General features: G+C 31.1%; 1 protein-coding gene across 1 annotated transcript in view; it reads left to right on the forward strand.

Annotated features, from left to right (window-relative positions):
- LOC143192436 (uncharacterized) overlaps nucleotides 1–17,203 on the forward strand; it is a 55,441-nt gene that overhangs the window by 18,664 nt on the left and 19,574 nt on the right. The window contains exons 3-20 of the mRNA XM_076397786.1: nucleotides 1,550–1,738; nucleotides 4,012–4,200; nucleotides 6,035–6,211; nucleotides 6,266–6,520; nucleotides 6,580–6,827; nucleotides 7,461–7,725; nucleotides 7,853–8,032; nucleotides 8,374–8,523; nucleotides 8,616–8,780; nucleotides 8,880–9,053; nucleotides 9,141–9,326; nucleotides 9,436–9,615; nucleotides 11,042–11,177; nucleotides 11,410–11,619; nucleotides 13,620–13,877; nucleotides 13,958–14,208; nucleotides 15,316–15,645; nucleotides 15,699–16,003. Coding sequence (XP_076253901.1) covers nucleotides 1,550–1,738; nucleotides 4,012–4,200; nucleotides 6,035–6,211; nucleotides 6,266–6,520; nucleotides 6,580–6,827; nucleotides 7,461–7,725; nucleotides 7,853–8,032; nucleotides 8,374–8,523; nucleotides 8,616–8,780; nucleotides 8,880–9,053; nucleotides 9,141–9,326; nucleotides 9,436–9,615; nucleotides 11,042–11,177; nucleotides 11,410–11,619; nucleotides 13,620–13,877; nucleotides 13,958–14,208; nucleotides 15,316–15,645; nucleotides 15,699–16,003 — 3,848 coding nt within the window. The remainder of the gene's footprint in view (nucleotides 1–1,549; nucleotides 1,739–4,011; nucleotides 4,201–6,034; nucleotides 6,212–6,265; nucleotides 6,521–6,579; nucleotides 6,828–7,460; nucleotides 7,726–7,852; nucleotides 8,033–8,373; nucleotides 8,524–8,615; nucleotides 8,781–8,879; nucleotides 9,054–9,140; nucleotides 9,327–9,435; nucleotides 9,616–11,041; nucleotides 11,178–11,409; nucleotides 11,620–13,619; nucleotides 13,878–13,957; nucleotides 14,209–15,315; nucleotides 15,646–15,698; nucleotides 16,004–17,203) is intronic.

Here is a 17,203-nt window from a genome sequence, read left to right on the forward strand (position 1 = left end):
TATTCAAATTTTTTTGTACATACGTCATCAAGATGTTTAACGTACTGCCTGACGTAATTTGTAAATTCATTTTAGAATCAGACAATAATTTCCTTCTCATTTTATTCTAGTTAAAATGAGACACAATGGCATCATATCATATCATATCTGATGAGTTCGAACGCGTAAACGAATGAGCCTGTCGAAATCGTCCGCTTGTCAGACATATGCAAAATTCTTGAAAACAATAGTGATAAGAGGTTATAACTCTAACCTATAAACTATTGTGGCTGTATAATTAACTGTAGTTTTTGGATGTACTATAATGTTAAAATAAATTATAATTGATAATAGTTTTGTTCAATTATTTTATTTAGTTTAATATTTTGTTTTATGTAAAAGCCAAACTGAACTAAAACACAGAGTTGATGCGGCAACATTGCGACGTTTTGACGTCACAAATTTAGATGACGTATGTACAAAATAACTTTGAATAGACTATATAATATAATCAGGTGAAAATTCTTCATGAGTTTCATATTCACAAAAACATTATTCTAAGGAATTTTTTCAGGAATTGTAAATTTACAATAAAAACTGGAACTAAGAAGTAGAAAATGGACGATGTATTCAGAAAGAACATTACTAAAAAGTATGTAAAATAAAAATGAAACAAAAGCATAATAATTGTATACGTTTCTAATAAGGTTCTAATACAGATAAATGATGAAGGTAATGAAAAATTATGCTTTCTTGGATATTTTAAGAGCAGAATAAGAGGGACCCATAGTACATACAATGCAATAATTGGAAAATACGGAAAAAAGTTGAGAAATAACAATGGAAAAAGAATGTCAGATTTTAATCTTTTTCATAAAATGATAATAACATATTCGTACTATAAGAAAATCCACCTATTGGAAAAACAGAGAAGAAAAATCCACAAAATAAATGATTACTATTTAGTAGTAATGACAATAAGAGAAGAAAATAAATCTACTCATTAAAAACAGTCAACATAGAAAGAACTTATTACAAGTTAAAAAATTAAATTATAACAAACTTGGAATTATTTCAATAATTTAACAAAAGACCTGAAACAAATAGCGTTGTGGGTTCAAGAAATAAATATAGAAATAAACCAAAGGAATAAATCCTGGAAAAATTATCTAAATGAAAAAGCAGTTGAAAACTACGACTACTACTGAAAAAATAAAAATATACCGAAGATGAATTATATGTATATTGCTACCGACTAATATTATACTAATAAACTAATGCCTAATAATTTAATCACACTTTTCCTAGCTAAGGTAATAAAAATAATAAACCCACCATAAAATCGAAATGAACCAATCAAATGTCTTCGCGACTCTTAGTATAGCAATTAAAACAAATAATAAGTTCAAAGTAATGACATCTGGATACTGGACTTCGCGAAAAGTTTCTCCCAAATTGCCTATAAAGTTAAATCTCTATTTTCTTAGTTCCGTACATATATATATGTATATATGCAATAACATATTTCTTATAACATATATTTATATAACATATTTCTGTTTTGTTTCAGATATAAGCGACTGCAGCATTAATAATGGAAACTGTGAGCATATTTGTAATAACGTCCTGGGTACGTTGAAATGTTCTTGCAAGTCTGGTTTCCGGCTGGCCAAGGATGGAAAATCATGCGAGGACATTAACGAATGTCATTTAAGAAATGGCCACGGTCCATGTCAAGATATATGTCACAATACACACGGTAAGTTTACGAATAATAGATAGGTAAGAATTATTTCTTAATGCTTCTTAAAATTAGAGACACCCAACAGAGATGTCGCTATAAGGTGTCGTAAAAATTAAATAATTGAACCTACACTAAGCGATTTACTTCAGATGTCTCAATAAGGCCTAGCTATATAACCAAACAACGTATATATAATATAACCAAACAGAGATGGGCAGTTAAATATATTTCAACGCAGTATTTTAATTGATCGGTGATGTGTGTGTGTGATGCCATCGGTTTGTTTGAAGAACTAATTTGAATATTTTAAAAATAAACCAACTGTAATAAAAATTGACTAACCTGGACTTATTGGATTCACAAACACCTCAGAGGCGTATCGATATAACAAATCGCCGTCATAATGAAACTGTTTAACACCATAATATATCATATCTAAAATAGGCTAATAAAAAAAGGTGTTGGATGGAGAATCGATTTTGAAATAACACAAAATCAATCACAAATAAATTTTATTTTGCTATTTTCTTATGGATATAATTTTTATATGATACAATTAAAACTAAGAGATATATTGACTTTTAGAGATTGATTACTTTTCATCTGTAAAAATTAAATCATACACATAATATTATTTTCACTCATCATTCAATCATAAAATTAACGCCATCTTCATAGAAAAAATAGAAATTTCACGGTGCCGCCACTAACATGGAATGTGATTGGTCGATCAAATTGTCTGAAGTCAACATTTTCTATGGGCGTCCATTTTTTAGTTTGTTGTTTGAAGGTTTTGGTTTTTGTTTAGATCAAGAAATTTTCGTTTTTTCTGTTGATTGTTGATTGATCCGCGATTTTCTGTTTAACATTAATTATTGTGGAGTAATAATATAAAAATTGATGAACATCAGTGTAGTAAAAGATGTAGTGTACCGGGGTAAAAATCTACTACGGAAATTAGACATCGTTTCCCAAAAAAATGATCTCGCTCCTTTCCGAAAATAGATTGATCAAGCGCTTAGAATGCGATCTCCCCTGTATAAAGTTGTAACCAAATTTTATTCGTCCTAGCCACCAGAGGGCGTTAACATTTCAATATCACACATTCATATTTCAACATCACATATTTTAAATTAAATGTTATAAAGTAAAAACAAAACATTAAAAAATTATTTGTCCAAGATGTACATAAAAATAAAATATTTGAATTTACTGAATATATTAAATTCCTGTTACAATTCTGATTAAGAAACCTTCTATTCTTCTTTATATATATATATATATATATATATATATATATATATATATATATATATATATATATATATATATATATATACTTAATTGGATTGCTGCGGAATTGATTTGCTTTCAATATTACCTGTATGTGTGGTATTTATCGAAGTAGATTTTAATGAATAACGTACTATTAAAATCACAATTAGAAATTGCATCTTGTTTAAGCAATGATATTCCATACATCTGGATCTATAACCATCTGGTCGTCGTTTAAAATGCAAAAAATAAACCTGTTCTGTTCCGGTTCAAAAAATACATGTATTTCTGCGCTAGACCAAAAAAAACTTTGGAAAACAATTTATTTTATTTGAACCGCCACATACTGAAAAATCATACTCATATTATGATTTGACACTTTACACAATTATTAATATTTACCTTAAATGTTACAAAAATAACATCATCACAACAATAAATTCATTCACAAAAATATTCGTGAATGATATGATGTACACGTCCAGTTGATATCTTCAGAGTGTCTGCTATTTCATTCAATTTCAATTTACTTTTATTCAAAATTATTTTGTGGATTTTTTTAATGTTTTCGTCGGTAACAACCTCTTTTGGGAGTCCACAGCGTTCACCATTCTTCGGTGCTCATTTCACCACGTCTAAACTTAGCATATCAATCACTAGTAGTTGATTTTCCTGGAACAGTGTCCGGAAACTCGGCATCAAGCTAAGTTTTTGCTTTACTCAAAATGCTATAATTCACAAAGTAATGGTCCGACAGCTGTCAAATTTATACACGCATCTTTTGAGGGTTAGGGCTAACTAAAAACATATGGAGTTAATCATAGTAGAGCCATCTATACGTCAGATCGGTGACTTTTCAATTAACCTGTTGTAGTTACCGGTGTGCTCATTTCAATTCCCATATTATATTTCTATTTTTTGTTGTTATAATGACAGTAAAAGATAACATTTGAACATCACTAAAATTCCATTCATTAAAATAATTACAGAGAAATAATTAAATATTTCTTTAGGTTCTTACAAGTGCAGCTGTAAAGACCACGGAACTAGACTCGCATCTGATGGCCACACTTGCGCCGACATCAACGAATGCACCGAAGGGGTATCGGGCTGTTCCCACAGCTGCATCAACGTTCACGGGAAATCTTTCTGCACTTGTCCAGACGGTATGGAACTTGGAGACAACTGGAAAACCTGCAAAGGTAAAATAATTCGATTTTTTTGTTCATTATGTATGTTTATCCGAAAAACGCATATCCATTCTTTATGGCAACCATAGCAATAGTTACATATATTACATTTTAATTGCTATTAACACAGCTGTTAACTTACAAAAGAAGATCAGAACTAATTTACACAAAAGAAGATTAATTTCAGTATTGTCCACAAAACCAAACATAATCTAAAATATTCTTTTGTGTTTTTAGTGTAGATTTTATTATGTTATCCCCAGTATTTACACTACTAACATACGCACCATTAAAATTAAAAGTATATATCATATGTTATATTATAGAGTAAGAACCGCATATTTTAATAAATCTCGATTAAATTATTTACCGATTTAATCAAATTTATTAAATACATAAAATCAAACAAATAGAATTAGTTTCATATATACGAGGGTTAACTTAAAAGCAATACCTAAGCAATGTCTAGTTATAGAACAAATAATAAATGAAATAAGAGAATCAGGAAAAAATACATTAACTTTCAATTGTTGAACTGAGAAGTCTTATATCTATTTTTCAATATAATCAGCGTTAAAACTAACACATTTTTTCCAGTATGTCTTTTTTTCATTCTCCAACAATAAACAATTGTTTCAAATTTTCTCGTCTAATATTTCCAGGATTTTATATGTCGACCTTCTTGACATCGTCTTTTGTTACGATAGTGTTGCAAAAGTTGCTCGCATCATTCCAGTCTGTTCATAATTCCTTTACACAAAAATGTATATTCATTTTGAATGAATTCTAATAGTGATGGGACCTTTGCAGCGTGTGAAAAATCTTTTGTTTTTCCATATGATCACCTTCTTCCTCTCTTTTATATAATTTCCCTTTCATCTTTTCTACTCTCGCGATTTATTTAAAGAAAAAATTCCTGGTTTCTGGTTCCTAGTTCTTGGACAAAGTGTTACGTCATCTTAAACAAATGACTTCATTTAAAATAATAATAAGCATAACATTTGGAAGGTGTAAAGTTTCAGATGGTGACCGTGTTCAAGTTGTTGTGTTGTAATTATCGTTCGATACAGATGAATTTTAGTCCTTATTGTAATATTTCTTCTCTTTCACCCGCTTTATCAAAGATAGAAAAGAGAAACAAAAGCTCCTTCTTAGCCGATAATTCTTATTACTTCAGCAGTAGATACCAATTTTTGTCCTGTATTACTGATTCCAAGTAATTAAACTACTGCAACCATTGAGATTTAATATATAATAAGAGACAATAGTTTTCTAATTTCTTCAATATTTCTGAAGCTATATGACTCAGCAATACTAATTATATCATGAAGAATATTAGAAGCCTAATATCTATCTCAATATCTATATCAGCAAATACAGCGATATTATCATATAAGATCAGATCGTTGAAACTTTTCGAGGGCCAAATTCCATTCACTACCTTTTTAAAAATCCACGGGAAGATTTTCAATGGATATTTTCTTCGGCTCAAACTTCAAATGAATTTGACAAATCAATCCGAACTATTAAGATAATGTAAAATACCTAAAGAAGTCCAAAAAAATTTAGGGAGCCGTTTAACATTCAAAAATACCCAAAGTAACAACCAATGTATACAATCTAAAGTAGTCACATGCTTTCCATATCTAATACCTTCCTTTTATAAGCTGGCGGATGTGAAATCTTAACTATACTATCGCAATCGATATAAATCTCACCTGCTCCATTGATATGATTTTATTAGTAATGAAATTATAATGAAAAACAAACAATTACACTAGTAACAATTACTAAAAATCACATCACATTATTACATACATCCAAAAACCGTGAAGTATATTTACAGATATAGACGAATGCTCTACTCCCCATGTTAAGTCGTCTTGTCGAAATAACTGCGTTAATACGATAGGATCTTATTATTGTTTAACCGAGGAAGAAGGTTATATGTCAGACGAACCCAATGATGATAATACAGGCAACGAAGATGAATATGAAGAGTACGAAGATGAAGATTATGAAGGTACGTGAGTTTATTAGAAAAAATAGCAATAATCTGGCGATTTTATATTTTTAGATGAAGAATATTATGATGGAGAGGACAACGAAGAAACCAAAGAAGAACAACCGAAAAAGAACAACCGACAAGAAACAAATGGTGGCAAAAAAGAATCTGGCGATTTCGTAGTGATACAAGATCCTCAGTTGGAAAACAAGATAACAGAAACGAGCGAATCTAATATCGAAAGAGGTGAAGACTACGACGAAGAATACGATGATGAAGAGGATTACGATGAAAATCCCACGCAATCGAGTTCGACCAAACCACCAGGTATCCAAAGAACAACTTGCATCTGTTTAAAGAAGATTAACATCGATAATTTGTTTTAGTTCCTCCAGCCACCGAGGCCACCGTGACTACATCATCCACAGAATCAATAATAACGTCAGAAAGTAAACCACAGCCAGGCGCATCTGACAAAAACAAAGAAACAAAGGAAGTTGAGGAAACGAAAAAAGAAGACAAAAGCAAAAGTGAGCAAGAGTACGACGAGTACGAAGAGGAATATGACGACTATGAGGATGAAACGGAAACCTCGACTGCTAAAAATTCAACAAACAAACCTCAGGATTTACCGGTAAATTAAATTAAAAATTTAACAACATTTAATTAACAACATAAAATTACATGAAATTTAAATATAGTTAAAAGGACCATCTTATCGATTTGTTAGTTAAATCTATTTAATGTATAGTACATAACATTATATTAATAATAGAGTTGGTGATCTTATTAACAGAAATTTAAATTTAGATTTCTCTATGACTTCAGTATTTCGAACCCTAAAGCCCCTTTTAGAAATTACTTCATAAATTCTTCTCTTCTTTCACTTACATTCGAAATATGGTACATTTGCAAATCTAAAGGATTAGGTCATCATTACTTCAGGTATCTTGCATGCACTAGCACAGTCTTAGTGCTGTGTTAAAAAATGACCATATCTACCAAATAAGTCAAATAATATTACTATTGTTCAGTTACAATAATTTATTTCTTGATAATATTTCTAAAGACATCTGCCTGAATACATTTTACTATGGAACCAGGGAATAGTTAAGTATCAGCAATTACTTTGAATACATTTAAACCAAATATTCTGAAATGTGTTAATTAATATATCGATCACTTCATCCTTAATGATTGTCGTTTGACTCTAATACATAAATTAAAATACAACTGTTAACATATCTTACTTGTAATAAATATACAGGAAAACGAAGATCGGTTAGAAGAAGAAACCAACAACAATATACACCAAGAGAGCGAAAGGCGAGTTTTTCATACTGAAAATGAAAATGACGATAATGATGTGCCAGCACCTATAACAAGTACAACTTCAACAACAACGCCAGTAACAGTATCATCAACTAATAAAAATAACGGAGATGAAGAAGATGAATATGACGAGGAGTACGACGAAGAAGAAGAACCCGTGACTTCACCACCAACTGATACAAAAGAAGAAAAATTGAAAGGTAATCGAAATAACTGCCCGACTCATCAGTACTCACCCTGAAATAACGAATGCTTAAATTAATATAAACATATATCATGAAGATGTATAATATAATCTGGGTAATAAAATTTTCTTTCCATAAATAGTACCTGAAACTTCCACAACGGAAAGCACATCTAATGGAGCAACACATGGAAAGGAGACTGAAGAGTCTGATTATAAAACTGACGAAGAATATGATGAGGAATACGAGGAAGAAGATTATAAGGAAGAAAATCACGAAAAAGAAGTTACACCTTCGAGTACAGAGAGCGTGACAAAAAGTGGTAATTAACTTCTATCAAATTAGACATAAATTATTAAGTAGTACAGTAGTATTATTCTAATTAATTAGTAGCGTTCTATAATAGGAGACGTCACAGCATTCTGATGCCTTTTTCAACACCCTATTCTAAGTAAAATAACTATTTCTAACTGTCAATGTCAATACATTTTATTTGGTTAAAGAATAAACAACAGCCGAATATTGTACGAATTAACATAATTCCAATTAATATAAAAATTTTATTTACTATTATTAACACTTCTGGTTTATTCCAATGTTCCAATGTACCATCAAAATATTTGAATCAGTTAGAAATTATTCTAAATTATGTATGTCAAATAGAAACCGAACAAACCGGTAAAGTGGCCGGACAAATCCAACCAACAACTGAAAAATCTGATTATGAAGTTAAGGTGGAATACGATGAAGAGTATGACGAAGAAGAGGAAGAAGAACGTCAAGAAAACGAAATTTCGAAGTACACAGACAAAGGTAACCCTTTTTCCAATTACCAACTAAAACCTTTTTGTAAAAATTAATTTTATCAAATCTGCTTATCAAAATATGTTTTCTTTGAACCATAGAAATTGAGAAAAATACAGCAAAAAGCACAACAACGGAACGAACACCTGAAGAGCCCGAAAATGAAGACGATAAAGAATATGATGAGGAATATGAAGAGGAAATCGAAGAAGAGCAAGTCAAAGTTACAGAATCTAGTATAAAATCATCAGAAGCTCAAACAGTTGGTAAGGAACAAAAACATCAAGTTTACTTTAATTAATTGTGAATTATTTAGAAAATAATGTTATAAGTGATAATAAGAATGATAATAACTTTTTTGCTAGGGGTTCAAATTGAAAGCACCACGCCAAAAAGTACAACAACAGAACAAACACAACTAGAAACAAATGAAAGCCGTAATAATGAAGATGATGAAGAGTATGAGGATGAATACGAAGATGAAGATGAAGAAGAAGTTTCAAAATCGAGTACAGAGGAACCAAAGGCTCCAATAACTGGTAAATACATTTTGATTTTCAATATGATGTATAATTAAACATAATCAATCAATTATTTAATTAATCGTTTTTGTTTAACTACTACAGCCACAACAGTTAAACAACCTACCTCGGAGAAATCTGAAGAACCCGATGAGGAAGTTGAAGAGGAATATGAAGAAGAATATGACGAAGAGGACGAAAAAACCACTGACAATGAAGTTATACAAACGAGGATTGAGAAAACAAAGACGTGTGACAAAGGTTTTGAACTAGTAGAAGGGGAATGCATTGGTATGGATGAGTTTGTTGTGATTGATGGATATTTATAAACAACTAACTGGTTGCCATAAGGAAATATACTAGTATTTTATGTATTCTATGAAAATTAACGTTGTTTTAGATGTTAATGAGTGCGACACGGGCGAGAACACATGTTCCCATACTTGCGAAAATATTATTGGAGGATACGAGTGCACTTGTCCTGAAGGCTATCAAATATCGACAGAAAATATAACCCATTGCATTGATGTAGACGAGTGTTTGGTTAATCCCTGTTCACATATTTGCATCAACTTACAAGGTACATATCTACATATTTGTTATTATTTCTCTATTCTATGGTATACTAGCGACCCGCCCCGGCTTCGCACGGGTGCAATGCTGATACTAAATTAAATACACTACAGAAAAAATATGAACGTTGTATATAAAAACATAGCGGCCCGCTCCGACTTTGCACGGGCATAAAATATATATGCCTATGTCACTCAATGAAAACATGATTAAAATCGATCCAGTATTTTTGGTTCATTACTGCCCTTGGCCTGCACGCATTAAATTTGGAGTAAAACAATTCCTCTTCCCCTATACTTACTATGAAGATTTCCTGCTATCTTTGGAATATCTAAATTCATACAATTTTTATTACATTACACATTTTTAAACGCAAATTTTAAATTTGTAATATCTCCGAAAATATTTGTTTAATTTACATGCTGTAAGGAACCATATTGATCTATATTAATTGCACACTGTATTTAAGGTACTTAATTCGATAAGGATTAATGCCGTATTGCTTAAAATAGCTTCGTAAATAAGCCATTTTCTCACGTAAAAAGTAAACAATAAAAATGGTTAATGTGGGTTATCCCTAAAAGATAAACATATACCATCGCGGACTTTTTTGTAGACCTTTTTATGGTGTACAATACTGTAGTACATTAATTTGATCTAACTCGTAGGGTTAGGCAGCGTTTTTGCTAATTGCTAAATAAGCCTAAAAAAATAGGTTAATTTACGACATCACGTTAGAAACCTCTAAAATTAGCAATGTTGCCTTAGTATATTAAGCATGTATTATACATATAAACCTTCCTCTTGAATCACTCTATCTATTGAAAAAAACGGCATCAAAATCCGTTGCGTAGTTTTAAAGATTTAAGCGCACATAGGGATATAGGGACAGAAAAGGCGACTTTGTTTTATACTATGTAGTGATTACATCTATTGGATACGGAATTAAGGATTTTTTAATGAAAATAATTTTGTATAACCTGAAAATTAATTTTATTTAATAAATATATTTAATAAATAATAATAAATACCTTTTTAAAGATAAAAAATGAACAGAATACATGCAAATACCTAATATTTTTTGCTTATTATTTGTTTATTATTTTATTATTCGTCTTTTGCTCATTGATTCTTTAATCTACCTCATATCCAATTGTAACAAACAGCAAAAAAATTCCAAAACTGATATGACGCCCATCATATATCGATATCGAAATCGATATATCGATATTTTTTAAATATTGTGTGTCCGACACCCCAATTTCCAATCCTACTTTATTTCATAACATATGGGATTATACGTAGTTTTAATTAAAATTTTTGGAAGAATACAAATTGTATAAATGAGTATAATTTATTTTCTGGTGACAGAAATTTTGACAAATGTATTATATTAATTAATTACTTTTATCTTAATTACTTATGTTTTTCAGGAAGTTTTAAATGTGAATGTCCAGAGAAATCAATATTAGTAAATGCCACATACTGTTCAGAGATAATATGCTCGCACGATGTTGCTAAAATTGATGGAGTTGTGCAATGTACCTGCCCATCTGGATTAAGTTTAAGGTAACTTTTATATCACTTAAATTATTTAACATAAAATATGTTCAATTCATTAACCCTTAAGTTCAATACTCTTAGTATAAATACAGCAAAATAAATTTTTGTTAACCACATTGTTAGAGTTATTTTACACTGAAAAATCTTTTCAGATTTAGAAATATGGAGTAATCTCTAGGTACTTAACAAATATGGTGGATGCGAGACAAGTAGTATTTTGTAATTTTTCTATTTTTAGCGACGACAACAGAAACTGTGAAGACGTAAACGAATGTTTAGGGAAGCATCAGTGTTCACACGTCTGTGAAAACGTAGTGGGATCTTACCGATGCAATTGTCCAAGTGGTTATAAACTCGATAAAGATGAGCATCAATGTATTGACATCAACGAATGTGAAAATAACACAATATGTCCAGCGATATGTAAAAACAAGCCTGGAAGTTATGAGTAAGAATGCCATTTCTAGACACATTCATTAGCACTACGTCAAACTAAATAGTTTTTCTTCAATAAGCTTCTGTTGTTTAAAAAAGATATTAGATAATTAGTATGAATATCTAGGTCTCTTTTCTTGATCCAATATTCTACCAAATCATTTGTACATCATGCATTTATTACTGATTAATATCATATATCTGTATCTATATGTGATCTTGTCTGACCAGTATGATGTCTACTTTTATCAAGTCATTTGTTTGAAATTATGGCTATAATTATAATATGTATAATATATAAGCCTGATATTGACTATCAGATATATTTGAATATATGATCAAAACAAATACTTAAATATAAATATATATAATTAGAACAAAATAATAGACAAAACATAGTTGTTTATTATTATTCTTAGTGTTTAAACAATCTGCCCATTGGGCAATAAACATTACTTGCTTCATTAAGTAATCTCTGTGTAAATTATTATCTTAATTAGTTAGTCACATTCTACACTTTATTTTAAAGTTTATATATGTCCTATAACCAGATCGGATGCTGTTAAAGGTTTTAGTCCACGCACTTCATCATGACGTCGCACATTATCTGATTAGCAAGCACATTGTAGTGTACTAACACTCTTTTGAAGTACTTAACACAAACGTTTTGAATTACACTGCTATAGGTTCTAGAGGAACATCGCGTTGTATCACTTCATTAAAAATATAGTACGAACCATCGACAATGGTACACAACACATTGTTTTGAAATCGTTGTACGGTTGCTATATAAAACTTTCTAGCAGTAATCCATAGTTGGATCCCATATGACCAATTAAGCTTAAGTATTGTTTCGTATATTCGACCTTGTTATCCAATGATAACTTGGATTTGCGCCCAATAAGCCATTTGATACAGTTTAAGCCCAAGTTGTTTTCGTTTAGCAACTATGTGCTTCTTTTAGGTTAGGGGTCGGTTCAGATTTTTTACATTACAGATAGCACCTTCAGCTTAGCTTGACAATCACTGGTAGGCATATTCTTCTACGCAGAGTGAATGTCACATGGGTAGCTTTTATTTAATTTATTTTATTCATACACCATGTGTTCAGCTGTATATATCGAGCTGTATTTGGAGGTTTTTTGATGCTGTTATTGGATCTTCGTGAGATGCTAAGATGGCTGTGTCGTCTGCATAAGATATCTGTCGTATGTCTATGAGATAAGATTTTAGGAAGGAGTTTCTTTAATTTAACCTGCAACCCTGTGTATCATACTTTATCGAAATCCTCCAGGAATGCTACCGAACAATATCTTTTGGCATTTAAGCAGCAAATGATAAATTAGTAGTAGAAAAGAAATGTCTTTCATGATTCTAACGTTTCAAATACAATTGAACAATATTCTACCCCCAAGAAAGAAATAATTTGGGTGAATATTCTAGTTAAATTCTAATTTTATAAAATTCTGAAAAACGTTTCAAATATAATTAAAGGAAAACAATGGAAATATTCTACCCCCAAGAAAGAAATAATTTGGGTGAATATTCTAGTTAAATTTTAATTTTATAAAATTCTAAAAAACACTGAAGGTTGATGATAAATTAGTAGTAGAAAAGAAATGTCTTTCATGATTCCAACGTTTCAAATACAATTAAAGAAAATCAATGGAAATATTCTACCCCCAAGAAAGAAATAATTTGGGTGAATATTCTAGTTAAATTCTAATTTTATAAAATTCTAAAAAACACTGAAGGTTGATGATAAATTAGTGGCAGAAAAGAAATGTCTTTCATGATTCTAACGTTTCAAATACAATTAAAGGAAAACAATGGAAATATTCTACCCCCAAGAAAGAAATAATTTGGGTGAATATTCTAGTTAAATTCTAATTTTATAAATTTCTGAAAAACACTGAAGATTGATAATATAATTTAAAAAATATACATAAGCAGTAGTTGAAATAGCTACAACTTTAAACAAAGATACAATCCAATCAATAACTCATATTTTAGGTGTGTTTGTGAAGAAGGCTTTAAATATGACAAGGAACTGAACGAATGCCTTGATATAGATGAATGTAACGACTCTACAAGCTCGAACGAATGTGAACAAACATGTCTGAATTTTGAAGGGGGGTACGATTGCGCTTGCCGCACTGGTTACGTGTTGGCCGAAGATGATGTCAGTTGCGATGACATCAATGAATGTGAGAAAGAGAATGGGCATTGCGAACAAATTTGTACTAATTTGCCAGGATCATTTGAGTGTAGGTGAGAAAAGATATAAATAAAAAAGACAAGTTAAACCTAATTTATTTCGCAATTTTTTTTAATAAAAATTCTATCAACAGCTGCAACAGTACTCATACGTTGGACAAAGATAACCAAACTTGCCTGTTGAAGAACCCATGTTTGGAGAATAATGGTGGATGCTCTCATGAATGCTTTAACGAAAATGGTACTGCCATTTGTCGATGTCCCGAAGGACAAGTTCTGGAGGGCAAGGAATGTTTCAAAGTAGATCCATGTGTTATAAATAATGGAGGATGCTCGCATATTTGTTATAATGCAAATGGAAAACCAGCCTGTAAATGCCCAGAAGGTAAATAACACACAATGTTCACGGTATTATTTTATTTTATTTTTTTTTTTTGTACAAAGAAAAACATATTAGGCTATTCTATTTTTTTATTAACACCATTTTTATTATCATTTTGCCATGAGTGACCGTTGGGCATATTGATGCTATTCTTAAATGCCCATGTCTCATCTAAATACACAAAGTGAAATAATAAATTTCTTGATTTTATTATATGCTTTTAAAAATTGTATTATTTTAAAAGCAATGTCTGGAAGTTCCATTAGACCTCTTCGACACTTTTCAGACTAACAGTTTCCTCTGAAATAATTATATTAAATTATGTTTATATTGAAAAAACTACTCACTGTTTTTATACATTTCATATATTTGATCTCTGATATAGCTAACATTAAGCTGATCTTGATTCGCCACCCGCTTCGTATGAGGACGGTTCGTCTTCGATGAATCCAAAATTAGGTTTTTCACTTTTTGAGATATTTCAGTGACCTTGTCCATACTAATATTTAGTGCAGTTGCAACACAAATATTTTCAATAATAACCGCAGCAAATTAATATTTAAAAGTAGAAATTCTTACCTCTCTAACGAATTTTATCGCAAGAGTAACTGATTAGAGAGGCAATCTGTTCTGACTGGCATCGCCACTTTAAATCAAAGTAATCAAAAGTAGTGAAAATTATTAAAAGAACCAAAGCTTTAAGACTATTTTGAAGAATTTTGCATACATTTGAAAAAAGACGACGACTTTGACAGGCTAGTTCGTTTACGTATTCTTACGTTAGTTTACGAACTTATCAGGCAGCATTTTATCTCTTTTTAATTAGAATAAAATCAGAAATTTCACAGCAGCTTTGGATAGACTGTATATCATATCTACTATATATCTACCAATAACATCAAACAAATATGTTGTTATAAAGTAATGCTATGATTTTAGTTTTCCATGACCTTCAAGCCTCTTCAGATTTCATTCTCATTCTATCTCAGGTTCTCATGTTTCCCTTTATGTGCTTTCTTCTTTCTTTTTTTATTTCTTTCTTATCTCAATTTAATAAATACATAAATTGTGACTAATTAAGACTAAGAAATGACTACTATACATTTTCAGGTTTTCTTCTTGAAAATAAAACGACTTGCTCTGAAATTAACAAGTGTCTATTGCACAACGGAAACTGTTCGCACTTTTGTGAGTTTCTTGATCACGAGGTCAAGTGCTCGTGCCCTGAAAATTACAAGTTGGTCAATACCACACACTGCGAGGAAGAAGACCTCTGTGAGATCGATAATGGAGGGTGCTCGCACACATGTAACTTCAAAGAGCACAAAGTAATATGCTCCTGCCCTGAAACGCATCAAGCTCACAACGAAACTCACTGTCTAGAGAATCCATGTCTTACCGAAAATGGTGGATGTTCACATACCTGCATTTTCAATAACGGTAAATGTGAACTGACATTAGTAGGTCAATAGACATAATTAAGTTTTATTTAGGTGAAATGATGTGCCACTGTCCAGAAAATTACTATTTGGAAGGAAAAAAGTGTTATAAGAAGGACCCTTGTCTAGTTAATAACGGAGGTTGTTCCCATGATTGTTTCTCAGACGAAGAAGGCAACGTTATCTGCAGCTGTCCGGATAATTATAAGTTGAACGACACAAAAACCTGCGTCCAAAAAGATCCTTGCCAGGAGAACAATGGTGGCTGTAGTCACATATGTAACTCTTCAAATAATACAGTTGTTTGTTCATGCCCAGTTGGATTCAGACTTACGAGTTCAGGTACTGAATGTCAAAAGGTAAGAATATTTCAGTTTTTCAGTTAATCCTCATTATTGTTTAATACATGTGATAATAACCATACCATGATCAAAAATATAAAAAAATAGTGGTGTTTTCTCTACTCGTCTCTAATGAGTATGGTTTGAGTGTTATACGTGATTTATGTGAAGCTATTCACGGAATTTTTGGGATTTTTTCTGAATATCATGGAAATTTTGCTTCCTTTTTCTAATTTTATACTTCTCTACATACACAGTGGATAGACCGCAATGTAGTGCATCTTGTTGCATGTTGACAACACTGCTTATTCAGAAATAATGCGATGCGTATGTGTTGCTTAGTTTAAAAGCTAAGTCTTGAAGTTTATATTTCAGTGTGTGACGTTTAAAACAAGCAAGAAGTGAAATGAGTAATCTCTAAATTATTGTTTAATGTTTAATAAGCAACAGTATCCACGGTGTTTACATCATATACGAAACATTGTGAAGCATCATCATCGTACGCAAATGGCCGGGTTTATGTATTGAAAACTCCATCCTGACTGCATGCTTCCTACAACGTTCTTCCTACGTCAAGCATGGTGTAGGTTTCGTTATGATTTGTGTCCGCAATACCGTAGTATTCAGCTGGTCCTCTTATTTACACCACTGGCCGGATTACTATGAATGAATATCTTGACATCATCAGTTATAAAGTTCTTAATATGACCAGAACACACAAACAGAAAACATATATACACAGAGGCAAAACAAAACAAAGAAGTTCAGTCTCCGATTTCCGTCTATTCGTTTCCGAATTTTCTGTTGGGAACTATTCAAATATTCTACTCACCTGTTCCATGGAAAATTGCAGATGTCTTAAAAGCAAATGATGCCTCGACATCTACGGCTTATTAATAAATGAGTATTGTGTATAGTCTATTCAAAGTTTTTTTGTGCATACGTCATCAAGATGTTTAATGCATTGCCTGCCGCAATTTCTAAAATCATTTTAGAATCAGACAATATTTTCCTTTTCATTTTATTCTAGTTAAAAAGAGACACAATGCTGTCTGATTAGTTCGAACGCGTAAACGATTGAGCCTGTCAAAGTCGTCCGGTTGTCAGATGTATGCAAAATTCTTGAAAGCAATAGTGGTAAAAGGTTATAACTGTAACCTATAAACTATTGTAGCTGTATAATTAACTATAGTTTTTAGATGTACTATAAGATTAAAA

The sequence above is a fragment of the Rhynchophorus ferrugineus genome, unplaced genomic scaffold, assembly GCF_030347505.1.
Source record: "Rhynchophorus ferrugineus isolate W39M unplaced genomic scaffold, kcgeb_rfMv2 rfM3, whole genome shotgun sequence".
NCBI lineage: Eukaryota > Metazoa > Arthropoda > Insecta > Coleoptera > Curculionidae > Rhynchophorus > Rhynchophorus ferrugineus.